General features: G+C 40.9%; 3 protein-coding genes across 5 annotated transcripts in view; 2 read left to right on the forward strand and 1 right to left on the reverse strand.

Moving 5' to 3' along the window:
- The window catches only part of zmat5 (zinc finger, matrin-type 5), a 346,127-nt gene that overhangs the window by 304,209 nt on the left and 19,713 nt on the right, over positions 1-22,205 (forward strand). The window lies entirely within an intron of this gene.
- sgsm1b (small G protein signaling modulator 1b) lies at positions 368-10,930 on the forward strand (the record flags this gene model as incomplete). Its single annotated transcript, XM_083984230.1, has 24 exons — positions 368-430; positions 2,239-2,314; positions 3,404-3,566; positions 3,755-3,907; positions 4,128-4,195; positions 4,588-4,730; positions 4,831-4,962; positions 5,143-5,267; positions 5,362-5,429; positions 5,514-5,677; positions 5,825-5,954; positions 6,411-6,537; positions 6,621-6,685; positions 6,805-6,950; positions 7,039-7,167; positions 7,244-7,434; positions 7,579-7,630; positions 8,296-9,561; positions 9,645-9,769; positions 9,876-9,958; positions 10,051-10,160; positions 10,246-10,342; positions 10,451-10,618; positions 10,842-10,930. 24 exons carry the CDS (start codon positions 368-370, stop codon positions 10,928-10,930), a joined length of 3,933 nt encoding a protein of 1,310 aa, XP_083840356.1.
- srsf9 (serine and arginine rich splicing factor 9) lies at positions 14,152-18,077 on the reverse strand. 3 transcript variants are annotated; one of them, XM_083984233.1, is made up of 5 exons: positions 17,972-18,077; positions 16,770-16,946; positions 16,372-16,580; positions 15,147-15,319; positions 14,152-15,048 (listed from the first exon to the last, which is right to left on the reverse strand). In XM_083984233.1, exons 2-5 carry the CDS (start codon positions 16,925-16,927, stop codon positions 14,806-14,808), a joined length of 783 nt encoding a protein of 260 aa, XP_083840359.1. In that variant the 5' UTR covers positions 16,928-16,946; positions 17,972-18,077; the 3' UTR covers positions 14,152-14,805. The 3 variants fall into 3 exon arrangements, with proteins under 3 accessions (XP_083840359.1, XP_083840361.1, XP_083840360.1); XM_083984235.1 differs by having other exon boundaries at positions 16,770-16,949; XM_083984234.1 differs by having other exon boundaries at positions 16,770-17,180; positions 17,972-18,071.

The following is a 22,205-nucleotide window of genomic DNA, read 5'->3' on the forward strand; positions in this document are numbered from 1 at the left end:
AGTGTGTGCATGTGTGTGTCTATGTCACAGGGGTGTAGGTGTTGTATGGCTTAATGTAAAGGCTACTGTGACTTTAAAGGGGTGTTGGTTCGCTGAGAGGTAGCAGATAGGTTTAATTTAGTCGCTAAGAACACATCGTACATCTCGGAGCCTCTCTACCTCCTCCTAACCAGTGTTTGTCTACGTTGCTTTCAAGACATTCAACCAGAAAAATAGCCGTGCGTGTCACCAGCCGCCACATCCTGCCTGCAGCGATGGGAGGTACGGTCGCCCTTTTTTTTTATTAGGCTATTATTATTTTTCCCCTTGTCGTGAGCCTATCATTATTAATTTTACGATATTGCAAATCTTGATCAGCATATTAATCATGTTTTTTCCCGTGACAGAGGCCGAGACGCGTCAGAAATTGCTGCGCAATGTCAAGAAAGAGGTTCGTTGTGTTTTTATTTCCCCTCTTTGCCTCATCACAGTTTGTGTTTACTGGGCGCTGGAAGCTGAGACAGTGTTCGTGTGCGTGCGCGCGTGCGTGTGTGTATGTGGACATCGTCCATCAGGTCTGAGCCACAGACTACGCCACAGGCCTGTTTATGAGCAAATATTGCCGTTCATTTGTGCATCATGTAGGCTAGAGAGTGGATGCAATTGAGATCCAGTGAAATTCTATGCAGGGTCTGTTTTTGACTGCTGGCGTAAGATGATGATGACGATGGTGATGGTGGTGGTGGTGGTGGTGATGACGATAATACTGATGATGGTAGTGATGATGATTTAGTATCGGGAGGGGAAACACCACAAATTAAAGAAGCTGTGATTTTACAGATTGATTTGCTATCAATACGAAATGTGTCTTTAAAAAAAGAAAATCCATATCCTTTGGTAGTCTTCTCTCTCTCTCTCTCTCTCTCTCTCTCTCTCTCTCTCTCTCTCTCTCTCTCTCTCTCCCTGAGGAAACTGACATTGCACATGCACTGACATTTCTATAACACAGCATCTTATTGTTGTAAACTTAAAGGCGTGACCTTGGCATATATGTTGCATGTTGTGTGCTGTAGAAGACATTAAATGCAACTCACACTGGGTGATTTATCACTGAACTATGAGCTGTTTGGATATTCATCTACATAGACATTAAAGGGATCACACTGCAGACCTTTCCAAACTGCTCAAGTGACTACGTGATTCCCCAGGGAGAGAAAGCTGGATGTTTTATTCATTGCCGAGAAAGCCGGGTTCTTCCAGGCTTATATCGTGCCCATGCTCCCCCTCACCTGTGACTCACTGCCTCTCAAACATCCATGACTCTGATACCAGATCCTGCAGCAAGGAGGGGCTTAAGCTGTGAAATGTAGGTTTGAAGCCCATTGTAAGAATGAGATTGTATTATTTTTTAATGAACTAAAGCTTAATTGTGAACATGGATCTAGTGGCATTCATTGTCTGTTTATGTAAGGCAGAAAACTCCCATTTTATTCTACCATAGGACTATTCCCTCATTTTGTAGACATAGACCACAGAATATCATATGGAACTCATTAATTCAGTCAGTTTTACAAATAAATGTTGCATTGAGTCTCGGGACAATTCAGTACTTGGTAGAATGTGACCTTTTATAACGGTTATCATTATATTTTCTGAAGTGTAAGTGAATAAAAACACTCATCCAACAAGTAGCCCAATGCACATTATAACCTCTGAATCTGTAGACGGCTTCTCCTGTAGCTCAGGAGAAGCTTTGTCAGGTCTGAAAAAACAACCCCAGAGGTGTCGTCAGGGTTATCGCAGGGTTGTCTTGGGGACTACGGATTTATAAAAAGAAAGGCTGCGTTACAGCATGTTATTACGATGTGTGTATTTACCTAGCAGGGGGGATCTTCCACTGAGACACCAAGTAGCAAAACAGGATATTTTCCTTCCTCTGCTGTTTTGCCGGTTTGATTGTGACCAACTGACCATTATTTAAAATCTATATTTTCAAGTGCTTACACTTTATTTCCATTGAATAAGAAATTTCTAGACCCCCATCCTTTTCAAAGGAAAGCAAATTGGTTTAGGCCTATATGCTGATTGTTGTGCATGAAAAAGTCAAGGGTGAGAAGACACATTTTCTCCTGCTACTTCATCTTGTTAACATGTCCCCCCTTTGTTTACCTGCGTGCTCCTTGTTTTGACTCCCTGTCGCCTTATGTAACTGCGTCAGGCAGATTAAGTCCTGTCTCACTGTGTACCTTTCTCTCTTAGGTGAAACAAATTATGGAGGAGGCTGTAACGAGGAAATTTGTGCATGCTGACAGCAGCCACATCATATCTTTCTGTGGTAATTTTTTTTCTTCTTCTCATTTTAAACCTACTGTGATTGAATTGCACACTGTGCCATCTCTCCTGGTCATGTTGTTCCAGAGTTAAGGTGACATGCTCAGTGCCTTGTCTGTCAGCTCTAATTGTTAACATTAACTTATGAATGAGTATTAAAGGGGCTATTAGGATAGAAATCAAGAGAGATTTGGGGGAATTATTGCTTTGTGAATTTGTAACATACAGTACACTGTTGCCCATAAAGTTGGAATATATATATATATATATTTTTTTTTACCTCTTCTCATGAAATGATTGTGACAATGTGACTTATTCTTAATAAAGTGTATATCTTCTCAAAACTGGTAACCAGGTAATCATGGCACCTGGTCTAAGGTGATTAAAGAGGAATGTGTCTGAAAACTAAATTATTCCAACCTTGTGGGCAACAGTGTATATATATTTGCTTTAAATAGTCCATCAACATAGCACATGTCATGCTGCATCAAACAGTGTGGGTCACAGTAATGGTTACACATTATCATGTACAGTACAGAATGGTGGCTGACATAACTTTGTGTCATGCCCTGTCACCTCCTACGAGTTCATGCTCACAGCGCAAAATGTTTCTTTACAGTCAGTCCAAGCTGTGTAAACCCTCAGAAGTTATTCTCCTAATGCTATTAGCCATTTAGTCTATTTAATGCTTAATAAGATGGATTGGGTGGATTTGTATTAGAGTAGACTTACACCATTCAAAGGTGTTGATACTAACCAGGAGTGAGGCGTGTGTGATTCACATCCCTCATATCCTAGCAACAGTAGACAGTGTTGGACAGGTTTGCGTCTATTTCTACTTGTGCCACCTGTGCTTGTTGTGCCTCTTGTCTTTTTTTCTTTCTTTTTGCAAAAAGCTATTAAGCCTTAAGGATTTCACGAGGAGGAAATTATTTTGTGCTCATGAGATCAAAACAAAACTCAAAGCCAAACAAAATATTTAATCTCAAATAAACAAACACGCATAATACTGAGCTGAAAAAAAAAAACCCAAATCAAACATCGAGTAATACTGTCTCTGTGTCTGTGTGTGTGTGTGTGTGTGTGTGCATAGCTGTAGTGGAGGCTTGTGTGCTTCATGGACTGAAGCGGCGTATTGCAGGCCTGCTGTGCAGTAACAAGGTTGCAGCACTCTTTATGAAGGTGGCAAAAAGCTTTTCGCCTGCTGAGGAACTCTGCCACAAGGTCCAGGAGCTGGAACAGCTTATTGAAAACAGGTGAGATTTTAAATCCTGCCCATTAGAGGTCAGTGATGTAGAATCAATTCCTCTTTTCTCCTCAATGTATCCTCAATGACCCATATACTGTATTATTGTCCTGCTATCCTATATTCTACATGTGTATCTTTGAAACAGCATACAAACATCTCATCTGTCAGGTTTCTTTTCTGTTTTTTTTTTTTTAGCAAACAGAACAACTCCTCACTGAGTAATGACCGCAGTCGGCAATCGAAGCTGGCCAACCTCCCTCCTCAGGCACTGAAGCACCTGTGGACCCGGACTGCGCTGATGGAGAAGCTCTTAGACAAGATTGTCCTGTACTTAGTGGAGAACAGCAGGTATTGTTAAACACCATTTATTGGATTTCCACGTCTCTCACTTAAGAACAGTTGTTTCGTGCCATCATTGTACTGTCAGTTATTCTTTGTAAGAAACATTTCCTTGGCTTTGTTATGTTTCCGAACCTTCTGTTACCTACACCCTGCAGTATGTCAATATCAGTATTATGTGGTTATTTTACAAAATGCTATGAAATTGTCTCAATCATTTTTCTTGCAGCTCCTTCTATGAGAAAGAAGCTATGCTGATGGATCCTGTGGATGGACCAATTCTTGCTTCTCTATTGGGTATTTATGAACCTCACTAATCTGCACATGTTATGACTTGTTGTTTTACCAGGCTGTCCTGGAGAGTGTCATCAGATACGGTATGACTGTTTGGTTTGGGAACCTCCCTGTTTCAGCTAAATCTAAGCTACTGCACCTGGTCCAAACTGCTATAAAAATTATTGGTCTCAAAGATCACTACAATCTGCAGTCCCTGTTTGAAAGGTGTGTACTGAAACAGGTGAAGAGAATCCTGGAGGACCCATCCCATATCTATCTATATATCTATCTGACTACACTATAAAAGCTAATCCCTGTACTTTGCCTTTCTCTATTCAGTTTCAGGTTATATAATCAAGGATTCAGATCTTTAAAATATCTACAACTTCAATCCAATTAACCTTGTTTTGCAGTTGGTCCTTGTGCTTTGGAGTACACCAAAGTTAAGACTGCCGACCATTTCTGGACAGACCCGTCTGCTGACGAACTTGTGCAGCGACATCGTATCCACAGTGGCCACTGTCGGCAGGATTCCCCCTCCAGACGACCTGCACTGGTTAGACAGTCAAGGCCTTCATTGATTTCACTGACACAATGAGCTATATACATCCCTGTGTATGTGTAACACTGCTGATTTCATCTTCCCCATGCATCAGATCCAGAAGAGACAGTCCAGCGGGAGCATGGACGATCGTCCTCTCATGTGGGTGAGAGATTACGTTGAGTCGCTCCACCAAAACTCCAGAGCCACACTTCTGTTTGGAAAGAACAACGTCCTGGTGCAGCCGGTGTGTGTATTTCTTTTTTTATCAAATAGATGAAATAATAATACGAGTTAAGTATCTCCTAAAAGAGACTGAATATTAATAGAGGCTTGTTCACATTCATGGGGGATGTGGCGTGTCTGCGAATTGATTTCTACTCAAGCTGTCGTGTTCTGATTTGAAAGCTTGTATTTGTGTGCGCAGAGAGATGACATGGAGGCCATACCAGGCTACCTCTCCCTACATCAGACTGCAGATCTCATGACACTGAAGTGGACGCCCAATCAGCTGATGAATGGCAACGTGGGGGAGCTGGATTCAGAGAAAAGGTTAGTAAGACCCATAGGAGCCAATCAAATAAGAATATGCTCTTGTTTTTACACAGTTGACTCAATGGCTTCTGTTCACTTGTCTGTCTTCCAGTGTCTATTGGGATTATGCTATGACTATTCGTTTGGAGGAGATCGTGTATCTCCACTGTCATCAACAAGGTACAGTAATGCCTTCTTATATTACTGCATGCAGAGGAGGAGTATGAGGTAGGCTATTACTTATCTTGTTTCCCTCTCCCTCAGTGAACAGTGGTGGGACTGTGGTTTTGGTGAGTCAGGATGGGATCCAGAGACCTCCTCTACATTTCCCCAAAGGAGGCCACCTCCTCCAGTTTCTGACCTGCCTGGAGACCGGCCTGCTTCCTCATGGACAGCTGGACCCACCGCTCTGGAATCAGAGAGGAAAGGTCAGCACGATAATGAAATACTATTATCGTGTGTCAAAGTTTCTGCATTTGTCCAAAACTTCATTTGTTATAACGATTCTTCTTCATCAAACACTATTTAGTGTTTGCTATGCTCGGCCTGAACTACAGTGGACTTTTCGTTTGCAGGGAAAGGTTTTCCCGAAATTGCGAAAGAGGAGTCCACAAGGCTCATGTGATTCTGTATCAGATAAAGAAGATGATGAAGCAACCGATTATGTGTTTCGGATCCTCTTTCCTGGCAATCAGATGGAGTTCAGTGAGTGTCTTCAATCTGCCTGCTCTGCCTCCCCCAGATAATCTAATGAAGACTCATCATAGATTACATCTGCAATCAGCTCTTAATACTGATTTACGAATTAGACAACTTCAGTTTAGATAAATCTGTTTTCCCCAGGCAGATATTCACTGTTCACCTTTCTGATTAATTTCTCTTTGATGTTAAAGGGTTTCATTTCTTATCTTTTTCCCCCCTGCCGATTTAGTGCCTGTGTGTCCATTTCACATTATAGGAGACTTTGCATGGACATAAAGTAATTTGTCTGCCACATCTCCATCTCCACCCTGTCACTTGGTTTGTTTTTTCCATGTTTTTATTTTTATTTTTGCAATTTAAAATTGCATCTTATGTCTATTTACTGAAATTCCATCTGTTTCACTTTCTCATGATGCTAATGGTAGCACCAGTAATGATTGGGGATATTATGCTGTTCAGTGGCTCTAGAGCTGATGGACCAGGGTGTGAACATGTGGCAACCAACCCCCAGGAAGTCTTCGTGTTCCTCCTGCTCACAAAATGGCTCTTCTGATGGCTCTCTGCCTAATGGCTGTAATCAAGAGAGGTAATTATTTCACAGGGACAGGCTCAAAATCTATATTCAGATTATTCTACTTGACTAAGTTTTCAATTTTCTCATTCTGCCAGGGCTCCCTTAAAGCTCCTTTGTGACACCATGAAGTACCAGATAATCTCCCGTGCTTTTTATGGATGTGAGTCCAAATGATTGAAGGTTTACTTTCATTCATTTTGAAATAATTTCATTCTTATTGATCGCTCATGCCGAACAACATCCCTAATCAATATGGAAATGTTTATTTTTCCTCTCAAGGGCTAGCATACTGCCGTCACCTGTCAACGGTTCGCACCCACCTCTCTGCTCTGGTGAACACCACCATAGTTGACCCTGATGTGCCCTGTGATGCCCAAGGAGGCCTCTCCGTGGAGGTCTGGGGCAAGTTCCTCAAGGACGGCACTGTGAGAATCGCACCCGAGCAACACGCCATAAAATCTGAGTTCCTATTGAGTGTGCAATTTCAGTTTGAGTCACACTTCTCTTCTTCAGGCCTATGAGGAGAAGGAGATACGCAGGCTTGTGTATTTTGGAGGTGTGGACCCTTCACTTCGCAAAGAGGTCTGGCCCTTCCTGTTGGGACACTACCAGTTCAGCACGACAGAGAAATCCAGGATGGAGGTATTTATCCTGTAGCAGAGTGTGTAGGATTGATTATATGTGACAATCCTTGTTTACACAAAGTTTCTGTTCTCAGATCGATGAGCAGATGCGGATCATGTATGAGCAGACCTTAAAGGAGTGGCAGGGCTGTGAGGCCATTGTTCGTCAGAGGGAGAGAGAGAAACATGCTGAGGCAATCGCCAGATGTTCATCAGGAGCCAGTGTGGAGAGAGGACCGGTGCAGCGCGACTCCACCATCAGCACAGATGCAAGTTTGATGTTTTAGTGTTACGTTGACATTTAATACTAACATGAAAGGAATATTTAATGTTATGATGATGATCATTGAAATTATTAACATAACTTGGCGGACAGTCGGATTTATCTCTTGTGTGATGCTTCTTCACTGCAGTCGTCTCTAAGTAGCAGCTCAGATCAGCAGAATGCCACCTCGCAGAGTGATTCCAGCAGCAGCGCACAGGTAATAATACTTGATCAATCCAGTGTTTTTGGATGTTTTATCTTAGTTATTATTTCAATTCATTTTTGCTGAACAGCTTCCATTAGCCTCCATTAATTTTAAACCACATTTTAAAACCAAACCACGGAAAATATCTAAAAATAGATAATGATTGGTGTTCAACTAACTGAAATTTGACCTGATGAAGTTGCCAAATGAAAAGTCAGAGGCTTGCAGAAGTAATTACAATTCATCCAGGCCATGATGAGATACAGTATTTCTTAGGATAAGTAATGCCATTGACCTGCAGGTGGTGCCAGAGGAAAACTGGAACATGAATATCTATTAAATCTTATAGGAATCCATCCAGTAGTAATGCTGAGGTATTTCAAGCTATGATGACAAAGTGGTGGACTGACCTATAAACTGAACCACCAATATTGCCGTCTCAAGAGCCAATCTACTAGTTTCCTCCCTCACTCTCAAATCTCAGATGATTATTGTGATGGATTACATAGTATTACATCCTATGAATGTTCAAAATCTTAAAGGGCTTTCATCTGGAATGGAAATGAATGGAGGCAAAGGGTTTCAGCAGTGAATGTGAACTGGTGTAATACTTCAACATTAGTCCATCTCAGTGCTGTAAATGTACTCCATGTTCACCACTTTTGTCCGGTTAGCAGGTGTTTGGATCAGTGGAGGCAGTGGATCAGATTGAGTCTGAGCCCAGGCCCGAGGAAGGAGGAGTACAGCACAGCAGTCCAGTGAAGGACATCACAAATGATAATGCGGACTCTGCGCAACTTCCTCCAACCCTCAACCCCTCCTCTCCAGATGTGTCAAATCAGCAACCAGCCTCAGAAAATAGGCCTCTTGGTACAGAGTCAACTGTTGGATCGACAACATCTCAGCCCTCAGCTGATGCATCAGAAGTCTTAAATGAGAAAATTACAACTGGATCTCAGCCAGAAGGGGCAGATGGTATGGACCCAGTTGCCAAGGACAAGATTTCAGAGACAGAAAAGATGGAGACAGTTACAGAAAGTGACGTGGCTGAGGAAACTGGAGTCAGCAAGTCAAAAGAGACATCTGAAGCTGAAGAAAAACCTAAGGTAGAAGACAAAGACATAACAACAGATGAAGAGTGTAAAGATTTGAAAGCAGTGGACACAAATATGAATATAAGATCTGCCCCAGAGAACACTAACGTTCTGAAGCTAGAAACAGAGATTCATAATGAATATTTCCAGGCACCTCCACTTGGGCAGACCTTGACATTTCAAGCCCACAAGAGCAAAGACATGGTAACAGAGCCATTAATTCAACCTACGGTGGAAAAAGACATTGATCATCAAACTGAGAGAAAGCCAGTGATTTCTGAAAAGCCCGAAACACCTTCTGAGAAAATCCCATCACAAACAATCAAGCCATGTGCCACTGAGTCAGATAGAAAGGAAGCCGAAACAACAGTTTGTGACTTGGCTGAAATCAAAAAGGACAAAGCTGCAGAAATCCCATTTGATAAACCAGGATCAAATTCACCAGTCAGACAAGTATTGAACGCTCTTCAGTCGGCGTCGAGGGGCAGCCTTTCACTGTCATCCCGGCAGTCTCCGGACACGGCAGATTCAGATGACTCTCCCTCCGCCTTGGAAATGGAGGACATTCCTACAGGGATAACATGTGTGACCTCTGAGGATATTAAGGCCAGGCCTTTGGCAGGCCTCGCTGCACCACCCATCTCTCTGGCACAACGAGAGAAAATGGCATCTGAGGGCCTTGTCCTAGATCACCATCTGGACACAGCTTGTAACACCAGTCCTGAGGGCACCGACCTGGGCCTGTCTGAAGATGAGCCTGAAATGGAAAATGTGCTCACTGAACCAGAGTCTGCGGACGTGGGAGGAGACACCAAACGTGATGAATCCTCAGAGGGACAAACCTATACTGTAAGCAATACACATGATAAACTGACATGTGTCTTCTTTTTATCCTGAATATATGCTAACTGAATTGTACCGTTATGTTTTAGCAAGAAATACTGGACATGTACTTGATCAACTTACATCGCATTGACAAAGATGTCCGACGTTGTGACAGAACATATTGGTACTTCACTTCTGAGAACCTGGAGAAGCTGCGTAACATCATGTGCAGGTAAACCTGTTACCACATGAGATATATGTAAAGTTTGTCTCAACACAAAATGTGAGAGAAACCAAAACTGTTATTAAAAAAAATAATAATCTGATTGTCTTCATAGTTACGTGTGGCAGCATCTGGATATAGGTTACGTCCAGGGCATGTGTGATCTGCTCGCTCCTCTTTTGGTTATTCTGGACGATGGTCAGTGGAAATGAAGTGCAAACTCCTTTTCAGCTTTGCAGAGGTGTACATAAATGGTTAAATCAATAACTTGTTGTGTGTGTGCTTCCCAGAGGTCATGGCATTTAGCTGCTTCACTGAACTGATGAAGAGGATGAACCAGAATTTTCCTCACGGAGGCGCCATGGACTCTCACTTTGCCAATATGCGTTCTCTTATCCAGGTATATGCATGTATATGCATAGACACATATTAATGAATCAGACAGGCTGCAGAGTAATGATGCCATCTTGTTTTTATACCTATAGATCCTGGACTCTGAGCTATTTGAACTGATGCAGCAGAATGGAGACTATACCCACTTCTACTTCTGCTATCGCTGGTTTCTACTGGACTTCAAAAGAGGTAAATGGTTTTGTTTTGTCTGCTTAGATCACTCATTGAACATAACTTTGCATTTCACATAATATGACACTTTCATGTAATGTAATTTATTGCTGTTTTTCCAAACAGAAATGGTGTACGATGATGTGTTCTCCGTGTGGGAAACCATCTGGGCCGCAAAGCACACCTCCTCCGAGCACTTTGTCCTCTTCATCGCTCTGGCACTGGTGGAGATGTACAGAGACATCATCCTAGAAAATAACATGGACTTCACAGACATCATCAAGTTCTTCAATGGTAAGATGAGATAAGATAAACACACATGCTACAGTATAGTACACGTTGAAAACAATTACAGACTCTTGTTCACAATTACAATACGTAACAGTTGGTTAAGTATTTCACCTATGCTAATGTTATAATAATAACATTTTTGCACCTGTTAAATGGCCTTGTTCGCTCATATAGATGATGGATATTTTTATTTTAAGTCACAATGACTTTCATATTCTCTTCTCAGAAATGGCAGAGCGACACAATGTCCCCCAAGTCCTGATGATGGCTCGAGACCTGGTCAACAAAGTGCAGACTCTCATAGAAAACAAGTGATGCTTTGATGCTGCTGTCAAACTCTGATAACCATGAGTTATTTCAGGATACTCATACAACCACATCATAATCATGTAATCAAGAGGAAAGGAGCTGATGTAAATGAAATGCACTGGTAAGTGCTGAAAAGATAATTGGCCATTAATCATCATTATCATAAATTCCTATAACAACTTATCTCCACTTGCCCCTTTCTATAGTCAGGAGATGCAAGTATTGCCAGTACATTTATTTTTTAAAGAGTTATTGTTCACCTAGTGAATGTAGCCTTGTTGAATCTGCTTCAGGATGTTATTTATTTTGCCTTAAACTTAGCTATTTGTTCAGGGATACAGGAACCAAACTCTTCACTTCATTGTTATTCTTCAAGGTTCATTTTGTTGAGTTGTACCTCCCATATATTTGTAAATCTTGCTATACACTTGAATATATTTTAAGTATTATTATTATTTCTGCTGAAATTGTAGCTGCCATGGTTAAACATCTTGTGATACACTTGGATATGTTCAGTAATAATAGCTGGTGCGATTAGATGAGTTGGTTTTTGTGAACATTATGGGAACTGCAGACCAGGCTGCGGTTGGTCAGTGCTAGATTGTGTCCAAGTAGCATGTGTGGTCTCACAGGACAGGTGTGCTTCTTTGGGACCCTCTTCTCTGTGTCTGCCTCTGATGCAAACACGCTAGCAGGATATCCTCTCTGAACCCGTTAACTCTGTGCAGTCCAGCATGATTGCACATAGTTTGCGTGTACAGTGTCAGCTGTTTCCCCCTTCCCCCAAGTTCTCATACTTTGTACTCCTTCTGTCTTGGTCCTCCTCTATGCATTTATTAAGTCCATCCATTGCTACCTATCTGAGCTTTTATTTCTGGACTTTAGTTATTCAAGTAGTTAATACAGATGTCGAGTACTACCCTTACCTAACCAAATGCTGCTCGAGCTGAAGATTTTAGCTCTCAGGTCTCACAACATCAAAGCACAACAGTGCTAACACTTTCAGCTTCCTTGCAGCATTGTGAAAGCTGCTCTGTTGGTTTATTTTGAGCTGGTGGTGGTACACTTAGTCGCACTTCACTCTTTTTCTCCCCCCCCCCTGAAGAGTTGCATAGTTTTCTGCCTCTATCCTGCCCTGCAGATCTACAGTACGTTGCCTTGTCTTTGACACATCTAGTCAGCTCCTTGTAAATGCCAAGACTGGCAACAATTTCCTAAAGTAACTGTGCACATTTTTCTCTACAATTACCTCAACCATCTCCATGTTCACACTTGTTACCTGCTACTGTTGCCTTTCATATTTAGCTCATACCAGTATTTCATTCCCAGGTCCACTTTGGCCATTCCTCACAACACCTTCCTCAGTTACAGTTTGTGCCCTGTAAAGCTATTTTTTCAAACCACAAAGCTGCCACTTCCGTTTACTCATTTGAAAGGACAGTCAGGTTGTGCTCAGCCTGCTCAAATGGATCTGGTGCCCTCCATTTCCTTGGAGAGCTCACTTCTTGGCCAGACAGTAATGGTCACCAGATTTACTACTGCCCACCTCTTGGCTTGAGCAAACCCATTAACTACACATTCAAGAGTTCCTATTTGTTTCACTGTGTATCGTGCTGCTCAGACTGTCATAACATGCTGCTTGGAAAATGTGATCTTGATTGGAAAAAAAAAAAAAAAAACCCTTATCAGGGTTTCACAGCCTTGTAAGCACTGGAAGTATTACATTTAAGGGTCAGTGCAGTGATAGCTATTTAGTGGTATGTAGCTATGGATATAATCTTTGTTGTATGTGTGTGCGTTTTGAGATTGAGAATTTCAAATGTTGAAAATTTTGTACAAACTTTAATGGCAACGAGTCTAGTTTAGATTGAGCAATCCCAGTGAAATCCCAGTAACGTGAATCTGATCTGTCTGGCAGAAATTTTATATATTTAGAGATATCTCAAAATCTCAGCAGGTGAAAGCAAGTGTGGACCAGTCTGAACACCAACAAGAGATGAGTCAGAAAATGTGTTTTATTGATGCCACTCACAGTTGCAAAATAGCCAAAGCACATCCATGTTTGGTTCACTGTGGCTTAAATTCCAGTGCTTTGATATCACTGCTAACGTGTCTCCATATGATCTTCGAAAACATGCCTGAGTATTGCTGTTTGTGTATTGCTGTGTGTGTTGTCAGAAGATTTACTGTATACAAAGTGTTCAAAAGAAACGGACTTATTGTACAAAAAAACAAAAAACAAAGCTAGTACATATTTATTAAATGCAATACAATGTCTGTACAGTATATGGGCTTTATCTGATTATAATGAAGAGAAAGATAAAAGTATGCCATTGGAAATAAATATATTTTTATTTTCTGTGTCTTCTCAAATTGTCACCTGGTATAATTAATTTGTTGTGTATTAAAATATTATATTTTGCATTTCATGTGTCTTGTGTATACTTTATGGAAAGCTTTATGGATAACCAAAAAATACAGTTCCACATAAGTTACACAGCTATCTCATATAAGAGTGCATGCATATAAGAATACAGAAGCTGCATCCATACAGAAGTCAACTGTATAAAATAGTTTCCTTTTAGATGTCTACATTCAGAATTATTCAGGTCTATCTACCCATAGTGGCTGGCTACTAATTGTATTTCCTCTCTAAACTGACCACAAGGAGATAAAGGTTGGACAAATTAAGTATATTTCACCTAACATTTAAACTATTGGGGGATATTTGACACCTTATCATCCAAAAACTCAAAATCCCTAATAAAATATCTACCTTTATTGGAAAATATAAACAGGCTTTATTCAAAAATTGATAATTTTAAATGCTGTCACAGGTTTTGATAATAAAGTTACTGATAGCTGATTTAGGCCTTCAGTACTGTACAAACTCACTTCAGGAAGAGGGTCATAATAAATGTTTTTTAAACCATGTGCTGCTCCCACTATACCAAGTTAAATGTCTGCTATATAAGAGGGCAAATAAAACGCAATGTGAATTTTTGGACCAAGTTTTTGGTTAGTATCTACAACCTAGTACACAATAAACTGGAATCCAAATCCAACCTATTGGACATTTAAAATGACTGTCAACACACCTGTTAACCATCTGCTTCAGTCATAAGTCAAGTTAGCTACTGTATAATAAGTAATGATCTACCAAAAACAAGCTTTAGGACAAAGAATGAAACAATCACAGTAAAAGTTTGCATTTTATTGGTAAAGAAAAAAATAAAACAAACACAACATTAGAGATGCATACAAATTATAGTCCACCTACAGGCCACCTCGGTCAGAGGTTCACACATCATTAAAAAAAAGAATCTGACAAGTGAGGCTCACAGTCAACATGTCACTGGTCTAAAAGGCTCACTAAACTGACACGTCTTCAGTAAGGGGGTGGTATCAATTAGCTTCACAGGTTCTTAAATTGGCAAATAAAACTTTGTACTTAAAGCTACAAAAAAATAAAAGTGACACACAAAAAGGAAAATTTTGAAGAGTTTAAAAAGCAGTTCAACTTTTATTCTGATAGTGGCAGAACTGTCTTGTCCAATTCTGACAATACAACCTGGGAGATTTTTTTTTTTTATAAAAGAAACCTCCAACGTTACACAATGATCAAAAACAGTTATCTCACTGAGGGACAAAATCTTAATTCTGTATCGAGATAACACAAGTGTTTAAAAAAAATAAAGAAAAACACATTTTTTAAGGCTGTGGGAGGGAGCAAGGTGTTCAGGAGATTCTGACCATGGAATGTATGTAGCAAGAAGTAACAATGGTGTATCCTACGAGGAGGCCTGGGGTTAAAAAAAATAAAATTAAAAGTAGAATTACAAAACATTTTCCCCCAATTCCTCTATAAATGACGGGCCTTTCTATCGATAATGGCGTGGCGGTGGGCTATGGTGTTGTGGTGGGTGCCTCCTGGGAGGTGGACTATGGCGTGGACTATGGCGTGACATAGCGTGGCGTGGGGGGGACTGGTAGCGCGGAGGAGGAGATCCTCTGTTATGATAGGGAGGTGAATAGCGGCCTCGGGACCTGGAGCGGGAACGCGACCGACCCCCCCAGTTGGGAGTGCCCCTCTCCTCGTAGACACGGATGTATGCAGTCTCTCCCTACAAAAAGGTGGATATTATATGACATAACATTAGTTACTTTAACCATTTAAAAGATAGATAAAGCAAAAACCCTCATTATCATCGCTGGCACTCACTTGATGTGAACGGAACTCGGTCCGATCCAGTCTGCGTAGAGCATACTCCATGTCCTCTCTACGGAGAAACTCGACCACACCCTCGCCGTCTCGCTGCACGTCTGCGAAACAAACATCTCCTGCTTCGCGCATGTGATCCTTCAGATCCTGCCAGCTCCCAGTTGGTGGCAACCCTGAAAGGTTTTTCAAGTCATTTTAGGAGCAGGTTTCATCTTCATTTTCATGAAGTCTGAGCTTAGCAGTAACTGAAATTTACACAGGCTAAATGTAAATATCTTGACTATGTATCCACAGTATCTCATCACAGTGCTTTTTGAGAAATGTAGTTAGTTGAATCACTAACATTTATCTTCTAATATGTTTTTTTTTGTAAAACCCAGAGTTGGAACTACCTTTATAATCTCCAATAGGAAAAATACATATTCATTTTACTTTCAATCAATATTGTCTATCGTACAGAAAATCTAGCCCTTTCAGTTAAAAGAAGTAAACATGAGAACTGAAATATAATTGTTGGGTCAGAGAGCCCCAAAAAATGTCAGACCAAAACCTCATTGTGTTGTACTTCCTGAAATCTAATCTAGTTTGACTGGTCAAGTCAAGCAACTACATAAACCTGAGCTTTCACAGGGTTAGTCTTAGATAATTAGTCAAGCAGTACAGCAGTTACGTTTGTAAAACATGCTTGTATAAACATTTGGTTAATGTAGCACACATGAAATAATAATAATAATAGACAATGACAAAATGACACCTACCAGTCACTAGTTGGTGTTTGGGATTATGCAGCCAACATGATCGATTTCAGTTTACCGATTTGTTTTTCATGATTTAAGGAGCTGACTTGACCTCATCCACTTAGTCCTCATGGACCTCCAGTCCGCCATGAGAGAGAGAAACATATCTGCCTACGACTCATGACGTCCTCTACTAGTCCCCTTGTCCTCCAATCCGCCATGCGAGAGAGAGAAACATATCTGCCTATGACTCAAGAGGTCCTCTACTAGTCCCCTTGTCCTCCAATCCGCCATAAGTGAGAAAGAAACGTATCTGCCTATGACTCCTGACGTCTTCTACCAGGGCCCTTGTCCTCCAATCCGCCATGAGAGAGAGTGAAACAAATCTGCCTACGACTCTGATGTCCACTTCCCTACCAGTCCCTTTGACTTCCAGGTCGAAGTGAAAGACAACTATGAACTGGCTATGACTCATGACGTCCACCTACCAGTCACTAGGACGCGGAATTCGGATCTTCGAGTGGGGGGTCCAAATCTTCCCCTAGGTCCTCCTCCTCCTCCTCCTCCTCCTCCTCTTTCTCCTCCACCACTTCCCATTGGACCAAATTTAGCACCTGAAGATCGAGGATACTCTACACGCAGCTTGGAGTCTCCATATCCATATCCATTCCTTCCATAGACAGCATCATCTGCATCCCTAAGAGAAGAGAGCAAAGAACTCCTTACCAAAGTACGCCTGTTTCACTAGCGGACATTGACCTTGAAATGCCGTCTCCATCCGTTCCCTGCCGGCAGTCACTGTGAGACGGTATTTTACCACAGAATTTATGGTATCCAACAAGGGGAATGTGATTCGACTTGGGCAAAGACCATCCCAAAAACTCACCGTGGGTCTTCAAAACGGACGAAGGCAAAAGGGATAGTGCCTCTATTGTTCTTCAGTTCAATTTCACGGATTTTTCCATATTTGTAGAAGAGATCCTCAATGTCTCTCTCCTGGACATCCATTGGAAGATTCCCGACATAGATCCGGCCATCTGACATGATGGTTGATTGAGTGGCACTGCTGACACAGAATGGGGGAGGGGGGGGCACCTTCAGACTTTAAGATCACTTCGTGTTTTCACAAATAGCTGTGGGAGTGGTCCTAATCCTAGTTCCAATCCAAAATTAGTCCATCCGTCTCCAATTTCTCAATTTAGACAAGATACAACTCTAAAGGAGGGATGCAGCCATCACAGTAGTAAATGATGAGTTCAAGAAAAATGGCACAGGACCTCGGATCCAAGCCTGAAAACTTTAAAACAGGGTAATGAATATCCAACAACTTTTAACAGTTACATTATTATTCCACTTGAAATTATACGCATAATATGGAGAAAATCTATATTTACTTGTACTATTTCAACCAAAGAATAAAGAGACATTTACTAATACACAATGAAAGCTATTCAAAAATATATTTCTATGGCATAACGTTGAAATACAGTTTTCTGGTTGAACCAGATGGTAAACCGACCAGACCTGTTTCCACCTGCTGACTGAATACCGATGTTGAAATATTTCATTCAAATGTGTTGAAAGCTGGTTGAAAGTAATACATTTGTTTCAATACTGATACATTAGCTCGTAACGTTCACGCGATGGTTGTTATTTGAAGCAGTAAATAAAAGGCGGGCGCCAAGCAGCACTCGTCTTTTATTTTTTTTACCACTACACTGGCCCACAGATGCCCCGCTAACATTAGCCGCTGTCGTTTTACGATAGCTGGCTTCCTTTACAGGTGGTTTATCTACCAACCATTGTACTTCTTTGGTAAACGAGCATGCAACAGACATAAACACTGGTTTTATTCAGCTTCATATCGACAGCTCGAAACTACACGATAACTTCAAAACCATGCAATGTACACCCCAGCCATTAATATCGCAGTCCAGTCCTCTTTGTTGATATGTAAGGTCAGCAAGTCGAGCTAGCGAGTGTCTGCCACGGCTAAAAATGTACATAATATTCCTCACAATCGAAAATACCAGTGATTGAGAAAAGCATGTAGTAAATAACACGTAACTAAAAAAAATGTACAATTACCTTTCAAAGCAAGTAAGGGCACCTCTTTGTAAAATTTAATGAAATCGATTAGCACGCCGTGCTACTTCCGTGTTAGTTAGCAACATTAGCTAGGAGCTCGGCGGCGCCTTCTTCTACTTCACATTTCCGGTCCGGTTATCTCCTTACTGCCTCCTGCTGGTCCTTGCTGCCTCCTGCTGGTCGCAGAGGGAGCATTGTTGTTGCTCCTGGTGTTGGTATCCCAACAGCAGCAATGTCATGTCATACTGCTGTAATTAACTAAACAAAAGGGAGGTTGACACTTTAGCTTAGCTGTAGCTGTAGTTTTAAAGATAAACTGAATGTCCCATTTGCCCCTGTGGTGTAACTGGTCCCAGCAAACATTTTTTGGTTGAAAAGACGTTTAAAAAACGTTTATGCCGACCGTTGAAAAGACGTTCAGAATTGGTTCAAAAGTGAAAGTTTTTTCAACGGCTATTTGTGGACGTCTATTCAACGTTCACGTATAAACCATATTTCACCAGGAAATGCTATATTAAATTTTTTCTCCTTATTTAGTGTGCATACACAGTATATTGTTATGGTGGATCATAACTAGTAAATTTTGTCTAAATTTCTCATTTGAAAGCACTATTGCAAAAGACGTTTAAATGTGGTCTAAATATGAACGTTCATTAAACGTCTACATATAGCCGGTGAAAAAACTTTCACTTTTCAACCAATTTTGAACGAGTTTTCAACATAGACGTTTAAAAAACGTCTATTAAACGTAAAAATGCTCACTATATACTCAATATATAGTTGCTGACTATAGGATACCAATTCAACCACCAGCTTATCTACTTTGTCAACAGTTTACAGTAAGGACAAAGGCTACAATAAACTTGAATTTATTCAAATATTGAAAATCAACAGTGTTAAAATACAGACACATTTATGAAATATGACACAGTACAACACTAACAATCAGACATGGGGGATTTTTCTAGAAAACAGTAGCAATATTTGAGGGAAAAAATAATCACAAAATATACAGAAAAAGTCTTCTTGAGCAAATAACACATTAAAGTCCTTCAAGTAATCTTACTTGAGACAGTAACAGTGTCAGGAAACACACATTTAAATTGTTACACAATACAGTTACTCATTTTCTATTTAAAATACTGTATTTTAAATATTTAACTATTCCATTACTCCCCAACCCTGCAAACAATAAAAGAAAATCTTCTCTAAATAAAATTGTTTAGAACAAAGGTTGTGGAATGCAGGGCTGGATCAAAACCACCACCACCAGTCCTCCCTGCAGCCTGTTTCAGGTGGTCTGCCATGGCGCTGTTGACATTTGCCTGTGGGGCTGAGATTCAACCTCATGACTGCATCTAAAATATTAGGGAAAGAGTATAGAAATTATGACAGGGTCCGACGTTAAGGTTTTTTCGTACTTGCCCTGTCGGGCAAGTACTTTTCAAGTCTACTTGCCCCATCTAAATTCTTACTTGCCCTGCCTAGGTTTTTTTTTCTGGTTGTGTGGTGCATACTTTCGCTCATGACTTATATCTTACTAAAATCCTTCCTGTTGACTATACACAACACTTCTTTCTTCAGAAAGCAGTATTTATTATTATCTATAATTGCATTTAAATGGCAATCATTGCAGACATGTAAAATTAACTGCTATTTCACATTATTTGACCAGTAGCAGTTGCACCCTCCATGCCCTATCTGAACAGGTGAGCCACCTGTTTAATGCCCGATCACAGTTGAAATCTTGAACTGAAGGGCCTTTTAATGGCTAAAAACATTAACCTGGACAACATTTTAACAGATAGCTGGCTCCTCCAGTCAGATTTTATTCTTTTCATTGCATTCACATGCTGCAGTGGACAATTTAGCTTCAGTATTAATGCAGTATCTAAAAAATATATATATATTAGAAAAGACCAATTTAAAAAATATTTTTTAATATGAAAATGTTCATGTCCATCTATATGCTCTCAATACTTGGTTGGGGCCATTTGACTTGAACTACTGGAAATAGCCTAGACTTTTCCATGTTACTCTAGTTTATTGAGTTGCCCCTGTAAAACTCAAGGATGTGGGACATTGAAACAACAGTGACAGGCAAACAGCCAATCATGTGTGTCAAACTCAATTTAGTTCAGGGGTAACAAACAGCACAATTTGATCTCAAGTAGGCCTAACCAGTAAAGCAATAGCATGATAGCCTATACATATATTTTAAAATGTTTATTTTTCCTCTGTTTTAGTACATTATTAAGATGTTTACAGTTAATGAACTATCCTTTTACAAAACATATTATGAACCACCTGAAATTTCTTGATAAAAATATGTGCAATTTAAAATTTTCACACTTGCTGAGGGCCGGACTGGACCCACTGTTGGGCCGGTTTTGGCCCGCGGGCCGCATGTTTCACACCCCTGTTTGAAGCGCCGTCTCCACGTGTGTTTATTGACAACAGGATTATAACCTATAAAGGGCACGTTAGCTCGTCGGTATGGTAACTAAACGGTAACGGGTGACTGTTGCGTGCGTCTGCCCCGAGTCTGAAACAGCGGCGGCGTTAATGAAGCAGCGTCAGGCCGCTCACCGTCAGTGAAATGCTCGGTGAAATCGCCGATTAAATACAGCCAGCCGCGAGCAACGTACAGCCTATCTCACCTGGTAGAGCACCCGCTGCAGCGACCCAGCTCGATCCCACCTGACAGTGCCTTTGCTCCGCGTCAACCCCCCCTCTCACTCGCTCCCTCTCCCCCCGTCTCTCTCCAGCTGTCCTTTCAAAATAAATGCATAAAACGTCCGAAAATAAAAAATAATAAAATCTGAGTCGGTGCTTGCCCGACCGGGCAAGTCCGCGCAGGTTCTACCTGCCCGCCGGTAATTTTTACTTGCCCCGGGCAATCGGGCAACCGTTATTGTCGAACCCTGTATGAGATGCAAGGATTTCACTGTGCAACCACTCAGTAATATAGACAAACTTTATTATTAGCAAAAATTACCTTTAATCACAGAGTACACCACAGTTTCCCTCAAGGCCCTTTTTTGTTGTTGTTTTTCCCCTTTACTTTTACTTGCATACAGTAGCCCATTTCAGTAGGGTGTGCCCTTTTCCCACTGGTCATACTTTCTCTATATGTTGTTGTAGTAGGACAAACAACAAAGTTTTGGGCCATTTATTTTTTAAATCATCACAATCCCTCATTCACTCCATCCCCTAGCTTGCAGCCCCCTCGCTTTCAGCTGTGTATTTTAAATGTTAAGTTAAAATGGCCTGAATATTAAATTTAGAAGGCTACGTCGACAGTCCAATTGTGGAATTACATGCAATAGCGAACCAACATTATAAACACACGCCTTAAAGTAGTCGGGCAGAAAGTTTTGTCAAGGCCGCAAGCATGAAAACGTTACAAGCTACCATGCTAACCTTACTGCTAAGTTAGCATGCCCAAACGAGCGGCCTCGTCCGCATCGTTAGCAGCGTAAAATGAAACAAATGGTGTCATAATTTCTTGGTGGAACATAGGAAATACTGTACAGTAGTGCATACACTTACCAAAAATGCTGTATTTGACGACTCAGGCAGCGTGAGTAGGACCGACTCGTTCGCCGCACTCCTGCTGGCTCAGTGCAGCAGCCGGTTATGGTCAAGGTAGTCCTCTCCTCAGCCTAAGTGTTCGCGCATGCGCGTTACAGCAGTACACGGCATCCTCTAATTTTACATAAATTCATTAAAATATCACCATTGCGATGTACTGGAAGCTTTCTATTAACAGCACAAAGCTCATATATGTCCATATTTGTGATATTTTATGAAACATTTAATGCGTTGAAATTACGTTTTGTTTAGACGTAATTTCGCCTCCCTCATTTAGAGAAAAAACATCAATCTAATCAATACAATCTCTTTTGAGAGCTACAACGGAAATGATTATCAACTAAAATTAAACAAATATGTGTTTTGCGCAACGTTGATGTTGTAACCGCTTTTTAGACGGTTGAAAAGAGGTTGAAAAACGTTCAAACCTTATATCAACCTGGTTTCAACCGGAAATCAACGTTGAAATTACGGTTTGTGTTTGCTGGGGTGCCTCTATGTAATACAAAGTAGCTTTGCAGCATGTTGATTTTGCTCAACTGGTATTTCTTTCATTTCCTCTTGTACAAAATCTCTCCCAAAACCCTCTAGTCTGTTATCCTCTTTTGTCCTCTGTGCCAGCTACATCGTGTCCTGGCTG

The sequence above is a fragment of the Trachurus trachurus genome (genome assembly GCF_905171665.1).
Source record: "Trachurus trachurus genome assembly, chromosome: 12".
NCBI lineage: Eukaryota > Metazoa > Chordata > Actinopteri > Carangiformes > Carangidae > Trachurus > Trachurus trachurus.